Below are 16,277 nucleotides of genomic sequence, written 5' to 3' on the forward strand. Positions count from 1 at the left end.
GAATCTGTTGTTACAATTTCTGATTATGTATCAGTGATAAGAACTGAAATACATTAAACACTGAATGCATTTTCTGTTCTTTCTAGAATAGTATATATACGTGTCTGCCTTTCTATCATATACTTCAGATTCTCAAGAAGACATGCCAGAGCCCCACATCTCAAACAGCTATGCAGGTTGTTCAAAGCCAAAGGATGTTACTGTGTTTGACAGACAGTGCTGTGAACAGCAGAAAGGTCTCCTCTGTCAGGGCTATTTCTTAGCTTGTTCACGTTAGCAATCAAATAGGTGAGGCCTTCAGAAATCCTTTTGAGAAACTGAACTAATGTGAAGTTTTTTGTAAGTAATTTTCAGTGTCCAGGGTGCAAAAGCTAGACATTTAGACTGTTAGAACATTATCTCCTTGGTGGCACTTGGTGGCCTGTGACCAAATAAGACACACCAGAACAGCTTATCAATTTTCGGCTATGTGTCTTACTAAGTTCTGCTATTTTATAAGACATGTAGGGCAGAAGATAAAATCTGCGGCCCATTAAATTCTATTCCTAACTTACTATTCAAGATGAAGTGGATGATGAGAGTCAGCCACAAGCTTCAGTAAATAGTACTGCCACTCAAACTTGCATCAGATTCACTATCTATCCCAAGCTTCTCTGATTTCTTGTTTGTCATGACACTCTACTGCAGAGTTTCTCCCTAGGTGCACTTGTGGCAAATATGGAAACAGCGATCTGGAAGCAACTGCAGTTTTGCAAGTTGGGGTCAAACTCAAAAATTCCCATCAATCCTCTCCCAGCATTTCATGATCCATCTTTTTTGGCTAGCAGGCAACATTCTGAGAGTATTTACAATCGTCTCAGATTAAAATAAAATAAAAGAAGATAAAGGGTTACACATCACAATGCCCTCATTCATGCTCAATAATTTTTGGAGATGTATTTGAATGCCACCCTTCAGCTGGCTCTGCAAGACACTGACTGCCCTGCAAAGCAGAACCAACAGCAGTTTCAGCAACGACACTTGCCATCTAGCCTGCCTGCAGCTTTACCAACAGCCGAAGAAGAACAGTTACCACTTGAAGGAACTTTTGCTGAAACACAGCCATTTGCTGCAGGTTTGCATTTGTGTTCAAGAAACAGCAGTAAAGGACTGTTTTGGCACAGTGTGACATGGTCACCATGTCCCACAGCATGTTGGGATGACAAAGAACAGCCTCAGGAGTTCTGTATGCAGGTAATCCCAGAGCTGCAATAGCAACTCATCAGCAAGCAAGCTGGAGCTATGAACAGACATTTGCAGTGGAACAGATGCAACTGTGCAAAGACTGTTCAGAACATCAGGGGTTAACAGTGTTCTCTGCATCTTAATTTGCTCATATCTTGCTCTCTCTATGTATTTTCACATGGTGCTTAAATAGAGTATCTTGACTGCCGAGATGCTAATTTTTGTAATGGAAAAATTTCTTAAAATATTCTTAAACTGCTGAAATACTGCTTCAGATTTGAAAAAAATGCCTAGAGAATAAGAGAGTACAGTGCCATGGTTCAGTCTTAGATGTACCTCATAATATACTAGAAATACTATCGTCTTGGGGGGGACGGGGGTGGGGAGAAAACCTTGCTCAAAATACATACGCACTGCTACAATTTTGCCCAGTACTTGACGAATGCACTATCTACTCTAGGGTTGTTTGGGCACGTTCCAGGTGGTGTGGTTCACAGGTGGTATTGATCTTTTGTCTGCGACACTACAAAGAAGAAAACCAGGAACTACTCTGAGAACGGAAGAAACTGAAAGGTTTGTTTACTGCAGCAGCAGACCAGCACGGAAGCATCAGGAAAGACAAAGGGGAAGACTTCTGAGTAGACAGCTGAGGTAGAAAGAACTTCAGTGTCACTGCATCAAGGATGCTTTGAATGCAGTCCACAGAAGGAGTAGGTAAAAGACGAAAGAAAGGAGATGCAGTAAAATGAAGTAAGGTGAGGGGGTTTCTGCATCATGTGCATTTTTCCAGTGTATTTAACAAGACTGTGATTTTAAAAAAAAATCTCTACTTGCAATTGCAGGCAGCAAGTAAAAGCAAACACTGTACGTTATGCCCTCACTGCCCAGAACTGGGGGGGACACGATGTCAAGATACAGTCTAGCACATACTATCAGTTTCTCCTTACAATAGGAATAAATCTACTGAGTCAACAGGAAGTTGCCCTCCCTGGGGCAGGCTGTGTATGACTGGCATAAGAGGTGCATGCAGCAGTCTGTCCAGTCCTCTTAAATACCTGAAGGAAAGAACACATCACGGGAAAGGAATAATGGTCTTCAGGCACCTTTTCATCATAAGAGTCAATGCTTGTTCCAGCATACTCATGACAAACTCTAATTCACTCTTGGCTTTTCCAGTAACATCTAGCATTACAGTCACCCTGGGAGGCCCGGATGTTTTCCTTTGCTTTTCTGTAAATGAGCTTCAGGTTGTAACAATTTAGATAAAACACTGCAGTGACCTGTCCTCTTCGGTCACCCTTCCAGCAATTGCCTTGATGATATCCTTGTTGCAATGTCTTTTCTCAAAGGCTTTTCAAATTCTCACTCTCTCTTCAGTTAGGAAGATGTGGATCTTTACAGTGCCAGGACAGAGCACAAGACAGAGTACCATGCTACAGAGCAATAATGCTCGCTTATTCAACAGCTATTTTTGCTGTGTATCAAATTTTACACAGTAAGTTGTAACTGGGCAACGTGGCACAGAGCAACAGAGGACACAGCAAAACAGATGAGTTCACCCTGGTAACACGGGAAGCATTATTGATGGCAGCTGGAAGGTCACCAAAAGAGTGAACAAGCACAGATGTGCCCAAATATTAATATTCATTAAGTGATGTTCTGTGAACTTTCTACAGCTTCAGTTGCAATTACAGAATATGCATTACCTCACCAGCCAATATTTCTTATGAATTGCATCCTGTTAAAGATGAGATCATTTCAAGGAGCAGAAATTGAATTTAATGAGGATCAAACTGTCTTGCAGAGACAATCCTTAAACATAACTCAACATTTTTCAGAAATTGCATCAGCCATCCCCATTCAGTTCTGGTATATGACCAATGTCTTTAGTAGGGAAATCTTTTCATTTGTGATCACAATAATATTATGATACAGGTTTAAAAAAACAAATACTTTTGACAGTTGGATTTACTTATGACCACAAATTGTTACTGCAGGCCCAAACTTCCAACAAGTCATCATTTTCACTTTTGATAAAACTTGGTTGCTATTACTTACTAATTTTCCATTTCTGTAAGGTAACAGTAGTCATTATTTTAAAAGCCATTACGGAAGGGAAGATGGACTTCACGGATTTGGAAGACAGAAAAAGCAGTGTGGTATAAATGGGGCACCGATCTACCACAGCATCTCCACCCCCAGAAAGTCCTGCTCTTAAACAATCGTTGGTCCCATGGAGAAGGAATGGCAAAACAGTGCTTGTTACTTCTCATGGCCAGTAACACACTTTAGAGCCAAATAACTACTAAGAAGAATCATCTTAAGGTATAAAACAGAGACTGACAAAAGACATCACTTAACTGTCATTTGAAAGATTGTTTGTAAGTACTTGAAATTTGAATTTGATTAAGGAGAAAATGAAAGGATGACACCAAACACAACACAGAAGCTCTTCACATCACTTTTCAGCAATGTGAAGCAACGCCCTTGCCAGTGACACTTCTGTGATCTTACCCAGAAAAGGCTGAAAATATCACTTTCTGGTCAGTCAGGGTCAGCTATTAATAATTTCTGTTGGCACAAAAGTATATGTGAAAAAATATTTTTCTTAATAGTTCTTCATCATTCGATTACTAAATTCTCTTGCTAATTTCTTCAGTTTAAATCATAATTTTTATATTTTTCTAGTACTTCTCAACCTAGTAGCCTGAGCTAAATTTCTGTTAACTGTTCTACTCTTGTCCATTCTTTGTGATGCCAGTATTCTCTTATTTTATTTCCTTCCTCAAAAATTTTATCAACAAATTCACTTACAAAAAATACGCTGTCTTAGTAACTAAATAAATTAAATATACTCTATTCAAACACCTGTGTTATTTCAACTGTATTCTAAAAGGAACTACATATTCTAAATGTAACTACTAAGCTAATGCACACCTTTATATATTTACTGAGAAGATGATAGTTTTACTAGTCTGAAGTGCGTCACGTCTTTATACATCTGATCACACGGACTGGAAATTCTTGAGTTATCAGCTTTCAAAATTGTCTACTGAGTTTTTAACATAAAAGTATAGACATCACACATACTTTCATTCTAAAATCGTATTATTTTTGTAATATGTATTAATAATGACTTTTGACATCTCTTACTGATGAAAACCAAAGATAATCCAACCATATAAAACTTCTCAGGTGTGCTATAAAGAGTATTTAAAACAAGACTAGCTGGTTGACTTTTCAATAGAGAACAGAAGTTTTACTGTAGCTAAGTGCATTATCTAAAATGGACAGTAATTAGGATTAAAACTCCACGTCAGAAAGCAGACTGAAATAATTCACAGTCAAATCACTTAGATGTTAGAATATTAAACGTGCCATGACTGAATAATTTCAACTCAAGAGAGATGCATATTTTCATTGTAAATTTCCGCCTTTCGTTGTACATCTTTGGAACATCAAACTGTAATGGGATGCTTTCCAAATGCAAGTAAGAAATAGTAAGCAATACTAACAGAAGCCACCAAAACCTCTGTTTAACACATCCTTAAAGGCTAACTTTCTTCAAAGGTAGATGTAAATTAATTAGTTTAATTAGGTCATTAAATGTTTCAAACAGGCATCGCGTTCATCTTTTTCATTTTCAAAACACTGACAGTGTGACGGGCACATTCAAGGCAGGTGAACACTGACCATTCAGCGTAGAGGAACCCAACAACCCTCTTCCCACGTGTCTATTTTTTCCAACTATTATTCTACATGTGCAGTGATAGCGAGTCTGGATTTTCTCTAAGAAACAAACAAACAAACAAACAACCCACACAAGATACAGGCAGAAATCTGTATGGTTTTGTACCTTACTAACAATCGTATCTTTCTATTTGAGGAAAGGCTTCCACAGAACTCACACATGTAAAAATAACTGCATCCCCACATATGAGAATTGATTATTTAAACAACTTTTAAATATGAGCTTAGTTGCATATTTCTGAACTACAAATTGACAGTAAGTTTGAGGGATAACCCACAGTACAGGAAAAAAAAAAATTAAGAGAGCTCCTGTCAACAAGACAATCTTAAAAACAAAGAATCAAACACAAAACCTAAAAATTACAGTTGTTGAAGACCATGTCTCACCAGCCCTTAAATGTTTGGTTTGTTGTCCAGTTTCTACAGTCTTATATATATTTGCCAAAGTTAGCTATAACTACTTCTGCAAAACTCTGACTCTACTTGTTTTTTTAAAATATTAGTTTAAGAAATATACTTACATAACTGGTTCAGAAAGCATACAGTCTATTCCATTCCCATGTCTCTGATATTAAAAGTCAAAAGACAATCAATGGTAGGGGTTAAAGCTCACTGCACTAGCTAACTCAGTTTTTACACAGCGCGATGTTGCATCTCTGCGAACCGCTAATTGCTTATAAAGGTCTCAAGCTCAGGCTAAATATGTCAAAGCTCAAAGACAAAGTACCTGTAATAAACCTGTCTTCGTATTTATATGATCACTATTATTATTTATATCAAATAAAGACTCATATTAGGATTTTATAGAACTATACATTGTGGATTTATATTGAAAGGCAGATCTTTCCAAATCTATTAGAAACAGTCCAGCGTTTAGATCTACAGTTGGAAACATAAGTATTGCATAAATGTAAAGTTTCATTTATAATCAATTGTAATTGATATTGTTGTAGAAGATCAGTAGGCATATTCTTACAGCTGCAGAATTTACGCATCCTACGCACGGCATATAGCTGCGTGGAGCATTTTACTTTGCACAGGAAATCTAGTTCTCATTTTCTAACTTTGTAGACACTGAATCCAAGCCTATTTGTTTGCTTGTACTTCAGCTGTTGGGTTCAGAGGGTCACATGAATAATTATAAGATTATTTTGGATAGTACTTAGGGGCCAGGAAATTCTCAGAGTTTTCATGACTGAATTGTTTAATCGACTTTTAGGTCAGGCTACAGAACATGGTTTCATAAAACAAAATAACTTTGTTCTATAAAGAGGCATTTTCCACTTTAAGGTTTTTTTTAATTACCTAGAAATAGAAAAGACACCATTTCTTGCCCAAAGTAACAACTGAACATTTATACTCTGTACTTAATTTTTAAATGACGCTTTTAATCTTTATGTACTGATAAAAAGCGAGTCTTCATTCATCACTGCTCACAATGAACATTTAATCACAATCCTTAAAATTAATAAGAAAAAAAAAAGCTATCTTTTAAATATTTAGAAGACAATTTTTGGCTAAAACAAAGTAATCACAATAATCCAGCACGGTACAATGAAGCAATTTTACTGATGTTGGTATCTTGAATCAGTAACATAGTACCTTTAACACTGTTCATCTTCCCTAGTTATTAGCTGCTAAGGAAGACCATGTTATATCCATAGAAAGTATCTCAAGTTTAGGAAAGCTTACGGTAAGACAACAGCATGAGCAGGTAATACACAACACGGTGACCTAAAGAAATAATTTCCTCTTTTCCTGGTTTCCAGCTGGTGTGCTCAAATCCTGCCTTAAACTAAGTAACTGTCCTGCAGAATACAGTAGGTTCAATTTTCACATCGTATATTTATTTTATGACACAATTTTTATGATGCATACCCAACACACATTAATAGCCATTAGCCACTTACATTAAGACAACTGTATACTAGAATAAAACTGTATTTACTGAAGTAATTGTTACTGGAAGAGTTTTTGAGTTTCATGCGAATCTGCTAAAAAGATGAAATGATGGTAACACTATGATTACGTTAAAATTGATGAGCTTATTTTGCTGTCTCCAAATGGAGTTCTGGAAGCCAATTCCAAGATCTAAACACAGGACAATGATTCATTAATTGTATTTCCAGTTCAGTTCTATTTCCCTGAAATGCACAAAGTAGATAATCTAATATTCCACAATTTTCAGAAGCTATAATTCTTCATCACAAATGTTCTGCAATTTTCAAAAGTTCTAATTCCTTCATCACAGTTAAAAGATATTTTTTCAGAGTAAATATGCTTGTTTTAAGATAGATCGAATGAGAGTGAGTGAGAAAGAGAGCGCGACTGAACACGGGAGTGGAAATGAGAGAACATTAGTTCAGTATTTAAACTACACTTTTCAATTGTTAATGAAGCAAATACAATTCTGCAGGATCAGAGCGTATGTTCTCCTTTCTTTTCCCACTGGAGGGGAATGTCACTTGAGGCTTGATTTTCAGAATTTAAGGCATCTGGCTTAAAACCAGAAGAACAAAAATATTTTAAAAGTAATTTTCTTTATTCTCTCAGGATTGTTACAGACCCAGGGACTACAATTTAGTCATCCATGAGATTTATTTTGCTTTAGCATTAGCTTCAACTAAACTTTGTATATACAACAGCTTCCTTACCAAAATTCATAGCCACTCTTCTCAGTGCAATCATTTTTATAAATTTCAATTATATTACACTGAATTACATGTGTAAGTGACCTATGTATATGCTTACCCTCTCAAAATGAAGGATAAAACTTAGATTCCTATTATAAGCTTCTCTTTCATACCATCAGACCAATTTTAAAAAAAACGTGACTCATGTATATTAACACATGCCAAATTTATGATTTTTTTAAAACTTTTTCAAAAGCTTCCTCTTTGTGAGAAATAGTGCCCTTCAACAGCTTTGGGAGAGCTGAGTACAGATTTGGTTTGAATTAACTGCACGAAGTTTTCATGTACATAATAAAGTATTCATGTACTCAAGGGAAGAAAATTTGTAGTGGATGTTTCAGTTAACTCCCAAGCAAAAATGGTTGTTTGCTCTCTCATTTTAAATAATTATCATAGAAGGACAGAAAAACCCTGAAAGCACTGTGTGTTTCCATGAAACTCTAGTAGTAGCATAACATTTCACTGAAGCCTCAAATACTCTAAACTTGACAAGTACACTGTTAAGATCATTAGAGGGCATTTTTGTCACAACAGCATCATTGCAAGAATAAGCAGGAAGCCTGTTTTATTCAAATAGTGCTACAATAAGAACTTGAGGCGGCATCAGGGACAAAAAACAGAAAAAAGTACTTTATAAAGGTTATATAGATCCAATGGATCTTTACTGTAGTAAAGAATACACAAGCAGAGATATTTCCAGACCCTTATTTTCTCAACAGCATATCAAGGACAATCTAGTCCCATGGAATGTAAAGTTTTCATATGCTTTTAATAACAGAGGTCTCATCAAACCCAAAATCTATATAAAATATATAAAACTGTTATAATGCTATCACAGCAAAGGGCAATGCTGTGGTGAAGAAAAGTAATTTCCATCTGAGATACGTACTTCTAAAATCTATTTTAAAATTGAGTCTTTCGATTCCAAAAGTTGCTCTACAAACCATACTAACACATTCTTCTACAATGAAACCCGCCTGTGAAGATTTATCTATCAAAGACCACATGAAAACAGAAAATGAAGCAATGATGGAAGTTTAGTTGCTTATCAAAATTTAAGATGGAAAGTTTGGGCACTAGTGTAGCATTATTAAAATAACTGATACAAAAAATGACACTTCTTAAGAGTCACAGCCCCTCTCCGAATTAATAGAGAAGTAAGAAGGAATAAAGCTGGCAACAAATAATATTCCATAAACTAAGTTAAGATGGTTTTGATAACTCTGCATTCTCAATACGTACTTGACAAACAAGTGATTGTAATTTAACATTTTAGTCTAGTCATTCTTTTTTTCTCTCCTGACTGGCTGCCTGTGTATTTACTTTCTTCACAGGGCATTACTCCTCTGGACTTACTAATACATCAGCAATAACTCATATTCACATACATGCTACTTATCAATGTGGTAATTTAATAATATGTTGTATCTGTATATCCCACAGCTCACCTTTTTTATCACTGTGTACACACTTCAAAACAGGAATTTTATCTTCTTATGCATTTATTCGGCTCCTTGGAACATAAGTCCCACAGCCTAATGCTGCCAGACATTATCACAGTATACATAACTTTTAACACTATTCATAATGTATCAACCTTCAGTTACCTTTTCTTTTATCACTTCATAGGAGCACAAAGAAAAAAGTAGATATTCGGGCTCTTTACTGAAGGCCTCAAAGCTTTGTCATAATGTTCCCAGCCAATTTGCTTTTAACATAGTAGTTACAACACTAAACCCAAGCATCAGAAAGGTAAAACTCCTCCTGCTATATAAGTGAAAATAAGACAAGTTGTCACAGAGATACAGAGTTTGTGTTCATTAAGTATAACCATCACAACTTACTAATCATTGACCTTGGGCACAAAAAAGAACATTATTATGTTATTTTTACAAGTAGGTACTTCTATTCCTCATTAACCAACCTACACAATAAATTGCTTGGGCCAAGTCAAAAGCACCATTCACAGTTTAAATTCCTGAAACATAGTACTTCACCGGAAGACTAGCCCATCCCACTTGAACATTACACAATTTTCAAGTTTTTTTGACTATTTAAAATACAACGTATGTTTGAGAAAAGGAAACAATTCTCTCACTGTCCTCACTTGTGTGTAGTGAGCTGCCTGTAATTTTAGTTTCATGTGCATACCATGGGAGAGTAAGACAAAACAGTATTTCTAGTATTTATAAAAACATACATAGTAATCAAATGCCATCCTGATTGTATTTCTACTGAACATTTTTCTATTGATTACAATGGGTGAAGTGATAGGTACAGAATATGCTTTCATTTATATTCTTACCAAATATTTAAAAAAACAAATCTTATATATTCACTTTCTGACTTCCATACACTTTACTAAAAAATAGCAAACACTTTCTAGAAGTCCTTGCTGTAAATGCAATATTTCTTCATCAATTTACAGTAACAGTGAAGTATTCCATTGGTGGGGATTAATACTGACTTCATTAACTGTGTCTAAGTATTTTACCAAAAGAACCAAGTAAGAGAAAAAAAGCACCTGCAATTATATTACTTTATTTATAGAGTTAGAACCCAATATTAAGCAAACAAGTAGACAGAAGTTCATCCAAGTTTTATAACTTTAAGTACTAATATTCTGTAAGTGGCTTTACAATCAATTAAACACAATAGGCTAGTATACCTTGACAGGCAGTATGCCTAATTTACGTAAAAAGGAAACAACACAGACTTTTAGAAATTACTAATTGTTTACATCTTCAGGTTAAGTACTGACTGAAAAAGCAGCATGTTCTGGTAAGAAATATTCTGCTTAATATACCAGGAATAGATTTGTCTGCAGCACTACATTCCTCTTTCTGAAGAAGAAAAGCCTTCCTGTTATTCCTGCACTAAGAAAAACTTTTTTATATTTTATATTACATGAACCATACCTTTTCCCCTTGTGTTTCACCATATCCATATCCTATCAACTGGTAGGAAGAATGACAAAATTGTATAGAAATTGAAACAAGCAGACACAGCAGAAACTGCAAGTTAGCTTTCAGCAATGCAAGATGACAGTCTGTTCTCGTCTACAGAGACCGCCTAAGAGCCCGGAGAGAAAAGAAGTACATTGCCAAATCTTAATCCCATCGCTGCATTTCACATGGTGCTGCCTCACCTCTGCAGCTCCCACAAGTCTACTTTTCAAACAGTCTGTGGAAATTTGTTCATTGTAAAAACTCCATAAGCATTTTAGTTTAACCACAGACACACAGATAACAAAAGCTGAAATATTTAATATTTAATTTTGCTGACATACTAGAGTTTGTTTACATTATTGCAAATGAAATGATGCAATGCTAAATTCATCTGAAAGTGCTGCCTTAGACTTCTGGTATTGTATGAATTTATAGAAAAAATATTTTGCAATGTTAGCAGTTAATTGATTTCTAAAGTGTATTTATAACTACAAAAAATAATATCACTGGCATGACATAATCTCATTGTAAGTAAAAGTAAAATAATTCTTCTCACATTAGATTTCTCATCTCTAAGATACTAATATAGTATTATTGCAGAAAATATACCGATTAATAGGAAAAAAACTTTGAGCCAAATTATATAAGCACAAGCAGATTATTTCTAATTACTGTCCTCTTGAAACGGTTCCCAAGCATGCCGCTGAGGCTGCTGCACACTGCAGATCTCCTTTCCCACCGACCTACCACAGCACAACTTAGAAAGGAAACGCCTGTTCCACAAGTACATTTGGCAAACCTAAAAAGTCCAAGAGTGACTGTATGCTACTTGAAGAGGGTCGCAGAGGAACGCAAAGTGGATGAAAGAGACTTTTCCCTAGTGCAGGAACTGCAATAAGCAGCCTTACAAATCCATTTTCTTTTACACTAAAGTACAGATGAAGAAGCCAACACGGAAGTACTACAGCACGCTGGGTATTTTGTGGCTTCATGGCCTTACACTCCTCAGGAAGGCTACTTAAAGTGGGTCACACTTCAAATAAACTTGAATAAACCCGTATCTGGTAACCTGGGTAACCTTATCTCAGAAGTGGCCCTTGTTACTATTTAGTTTACCCTCAAATACTGCTCTTGAGTAAGTTCATCTGTGGACAAACACTGATTGAAAAGCAATGATGGGTGAGAATAACAAGTCACAGAAGGAAAAGAAAAAAAATGTAGTGTGTGAAAAAGGTAATGATGATAAAGCTAAAAGATAGAAAGCCACTGAGTAGCAGAAACTGCAGTAAATGTGACAGTTGCATATATTCTGAAAACATACTTTAAATAACATGACTCACCTCTTACTGTCTTTAAAATGCCTTCCCTTATAGTTATGGAAAAACTAACACAGAAGAAAAACTATGAAAAGATATGCTACAGTTGCATGCTAAAGTGTCAGGAAAGTAAACAACACGCAAAACATCCAACTATCAGTAAAAGCCAACAGCTTCCTTCAGTGTCCTCTTACAATAATTAACAGACAGCAACACATACAGAAAAAGGGCACATGGCAGAGCCCATTGTTCATGAGTTCTTCTATTCGCAGAAAACAGGTACAATGGTTTCTGAAAAATATTGTAACAAATGTTTTAATATTATTGTATTAATTAAAGTAACTAAATATAACATGTCATCTATTAAGTAATGTAAAAATAGCAGAGTTCTAGAAAAAAATTTTACAAAAATTCACAAAACCTTGTCATTAAATGCTCCAAAGATTGGTAATTACAGCCATTTTATGTACTGTAGGCTCTGGCATTACTATACAGTTTTCTCACTGTTCCAGAACTGAAGCAAAGACAATTTCACATGCATGTTTTTGTTGAATAAGACCTTCTGGAATACGTTGTATCTATTTTTTTACAGAATCTTCAGTTTTACTAAAAATAATGAAATTTCATAGAACAACTACCTGTGGAGAACTTTTCTTTAGAAAAAATGATTTGTCTAATCACTGATTTTCTGGTACAGTCTTGACATTGTAACACCTGCTTTGGTTCCCAAAATACCCTAATACCAATTTGTGGTTTACTTCCTCAAGTGCTGGAAGCCAGAAGAAATTTCTTACCTGTTATTGTCAGGGAAAATGTACTTTAGCTTGACAAGGCATGACTAATGAATATTCTAAAATCTTGCTCTTTTTTCCTGTAAGGATTTGTGTCTAGAAGACAATCCTTTTTCATGGTATCAATACCAACAGAAGTCTTTACATGGAATTCTCAAGCATGAAAAGACAGGGTAAACGCCTCTTCCACATGCACCAATTTCATTACATTTTTTGGAAACAGGGATCGATCAATGACATTTGAGCAAAAGGGCAACAGAGAAAGTAGGCTGGAAGGAGAGTCCATGTGGGTAATCAGTGAGAGTGACAGCTGTAGTCTCTTCTTTGCCTATTTCATGCCCAATGAGTGTGTTTCTAGGTAGAATGACAACGTAGTAGGTACATCCACTCCGCTTTCTGGTTTCTAGCTACTGATTGTTGAAGAGCATCTGCCAAAATCGAGAATTTTTGATAGAGACACAACATAGAAATATTTAAAGATACCTCTCCCACAGAAAACATGTTGGATACACTTCTAACCACGCTGAGGTCTGCAGCACACATTAGCTCCTCAAAGAAATTCGCTATCGTTACACATGCCTTGCAACTACAAGTTACAAAAACTAGCCATCCTTCCTTAGCTGGGCTGCCAAATGTTTTACTGGAAACAGAGAGAAACAACTACAGATGTTCTACCTGTTCTCTGTCTAGAAAATAGGCATCTTAAAAGACAACCTGCTCCTTCCTTTCACTGAAACCACTTTCTTCATAATGGGTAGCTCCACTTTTACATGGGAGATACTGATGAAAAGATGTCCATCTTTACTACAATCATTCCAGTCCCAGTGGCAGCTTCTATTTCCACTGTAAAGTAAGGGAACAACAATGGTTCTGAATTAAGCAAGCAGGAAATATAATAAAGTTCAGATAAGTAGTTTTAACCGTTTTTCTTAACTACAAGAGAATTCATTCCAAGATAAATCTGAAATTTGTTGGCAAACATCTAAGGGCATTTAGCTCATGGTGTACTGACATTTTTAAGCCTATGGACATTTTAAAGGACATATTAATGATTTGTTAGCAAAACGGTTTTGAAAAAAGGTAATTGATAGGAAACACAACTAAAGTCAAAAATAACGGCTTAAAAACATGGCATGGATTTAGTCAAGCAGCTCTAGAATCCATAGCTTTACCTATAAGTTATACGTTGCTAAGGTTCACATTCTTTCACAGCTACTACTCTATCATCGCTGCAAAAGTGTTCTTTGAAAATTTAGAACGAAGCACCCAAACAAAAGATATAATTTGAATTGAAAACTCCTAACTCCCGGAGTCCATAATAAAACCTTCACTCTCAGTGCCTATGACCACGTCATTATCCAAATAGTGTGAACCCTGATACCATCTAGTACAGAAACTGCTTTACTCTTTTAAGCTTCTTTAATGTGCAGCATGATCCACTATGCAAAGAAATACTTCAAGACAGCCAATCTGTTCTTGGCAGTCCCAACAAAACAAAAATCTAACAGATTTGTTCAAACAAAATTTAAGTGCACTTCTGGCAGATAAACAATGGAATTCTCTTTCCTCTTTGGGGGCTTAGGGTTTGTGCAGAAGAACAAAACACTATCTAAATTCCATGTGTAGTTTGGTAGTGCTCTCTATCAGTTGAATTTAAGATCATCATGTCACAGAATCACAGAATGGTAGTGGTATGGTCCTGAAAACATCCTCTTCTACACAAACAAGCTTGTCAAACTAACTGAATTCACAGCACCCTAAAGTGCCCCCCTACACAAAAAATAAGAAAGATGGGGAGAAGGAGGCTGACAAGTCTATGTTCATCGAAGTTTTCAGGCCTGAGCTGTTTCTAGGATCTCATCAGGATCTCCAAGTATCGCATGCAGGACATGAGGTAAGTGCTGACATGCCTAAACCAGTCAGGAGTCAGGCACCAGTAAGACATCCTTGTGCTCTTCATCTCAGTGCAGGGTTAGCGAGAAAACCAAATGCTTTTCCAGTCAAATGCACTTTTCATGTATTTTTCAGTGCCACAACATATGGACCTAATAGCATGAGAAGATTTACAAGAGATTCCACTCATCTGTGGAATCCAACAGATGAACAATGTTGTTCCCTCTAACCCACATCAACAGTTTTTTTGTTATTTGTTGTTCTTCCAGTCTAAAGAAGAAAAGCCATGTTTTCTCAATAATGTCAAGGAATTTTAGGTAAACAAACCGCTGCAAAATGCCTGAGGGATGACAGTTTAAGAGTTTGTTGTACCAGCACATGAGGCACAAATGGTGCAACCTACTTTAGCAAGATGACATTCTCCCCAGCTGCAGGATTTTCTTGACAAAAAAGTGAAGGCGCGCTATTACTCAGCTTTGTTCTCCTTCCAAAGACAAAAAACAGAAGAATAACTACGTGACCTCTTAATTAAGAGCCTGTCATTTCTACAATAGCTTTAATTTCACAATGACTTTCTCTGACACTGCAAAGAGCAGAAAATTTTTGCTATAGCATGGAAGCAAACTCCGTATTTCCTACAAATCATTAGTTTTCTACTTTGTATGAATGGAATTGGAGAGCACATACCTTCAAGGAATGGTATTACAGTATACAGCCAGGGGGGTGGGGAGAAAACGAAGACAACATCCAACCTGCTTTGGTCTGCTTGCCAAGCCTGTCCCAAAGCAGAAAAACCCAGATGCAGAACTCTGGTATCACAAGTTCTCCCACACACTCTTCACAAAATTTGTCTGTGTAGGTTTGTCCCAAAGGGCTTTAGCTTCTTAGACATTTTGGAACCTGCATCTGTACCAAGACATGCATTTGCAATACGTTAAGTACTCCAGTCCTTCCATTGAGAAACTGTGAACTATGTTTTGAGCTCCAGTAACATGCTTTCCATCACGAATATTCTGTATGATCTGATCCAAACCATCCCTAGAAAGCTTCTCCTCGGTGAAAGGAGAAAAACATTCCCATGAAAAATTATTTCCTCCAAGAACATAAATGGGAACTCTCCAGCTCATAAAATTACTGGTAAGAAGGAAGGAAGACAAAAATTCAGGAGACCCATTTTAAAGGAATTCAGAAAAACAGACCGAAGCCTAGCTTGCACTTTTTATACCTGACAAAGACCAATTGGAAAGTCTGTGTTAAAGCCTTGCCAGAAGCATCCATCACTAAAGACTTTAACATTTTCTTTCCTGTATATTTCCTAATTTCTAAAGCTTATTGAAAACTTTTACTAGTACAGGGTACGTAAATTTTTCTCTTACTTTCCAAAATGCCCAGGAGGAAGAAAAGCTATACCCCTAAATCAGTATGTAATACTACTACAGGTTTACAAACATAGCAGAAGTTGGGAAAATAAGTATGTAAACAACATCTCCAAAATAAGAGCTATTCAGAGGAAGAAGCTGAAGGAAAATCTGTAACTTCTAACTTCCAGTATCTCCCCCTTCACCGAACAGCTATCCGTCAACTGCCACAATTACAAGGCTAGACAAACTTTTGTATACTGCCTGGCCTTCCCAAGGGATTACACAGATGTTTCCATGAGTT

At 36.3% G+C, this 16,277-nt stretch overlaps 1 protein-coding gene across 10 annotated transcripts in view; it reads right to left on the reverse strand.

The window, feature by feature from the left end:
- PLCE1 (phospholipase C epsilon 1) overlaps positions 1-16,277 on the reverse strand; it is a 167,386-nt gene that overhangs the window by 99,845 nt on the left and 51,264 nt on the right. The window contains exon 1 of one of the 10 annotated variants that reach the window (XM_075423438.1): positions 12,152-12,217. The exons of the other annotated variants lie outside the window; for them this stretch is intronic. Within the exon in view, the coding sequence (XP_075279553.1) occupies positions 12,152-12,178 (27 nt within the window). The 5' untranslated portion in view covers positions 12,179-12,217. Of the gene's footprint in view, positions 1-12,151; positions 12,218-16,277 lie in introns of those variants that run through there. 10 annotated transcript variants of the gene reach the window in all.

This window comes from Opisthocomus hoazin, chromosome 6 (genome assembly GCF_030867145.1).
Source record: "Opisthocomus hoazin isolate bOpiHoa1 chromosome 6, bOpiHoa1.hap1, whole genome shotgun sequence".
In the NCBI taxonomy this organism is placed as follows: domain Eukaryota; kingdom Metazoa; phylum Chordata; class Aves; order Opisthocomiformes; family Opisthocomidae; genus Opisthocomus; species Opisthocomus hoazin.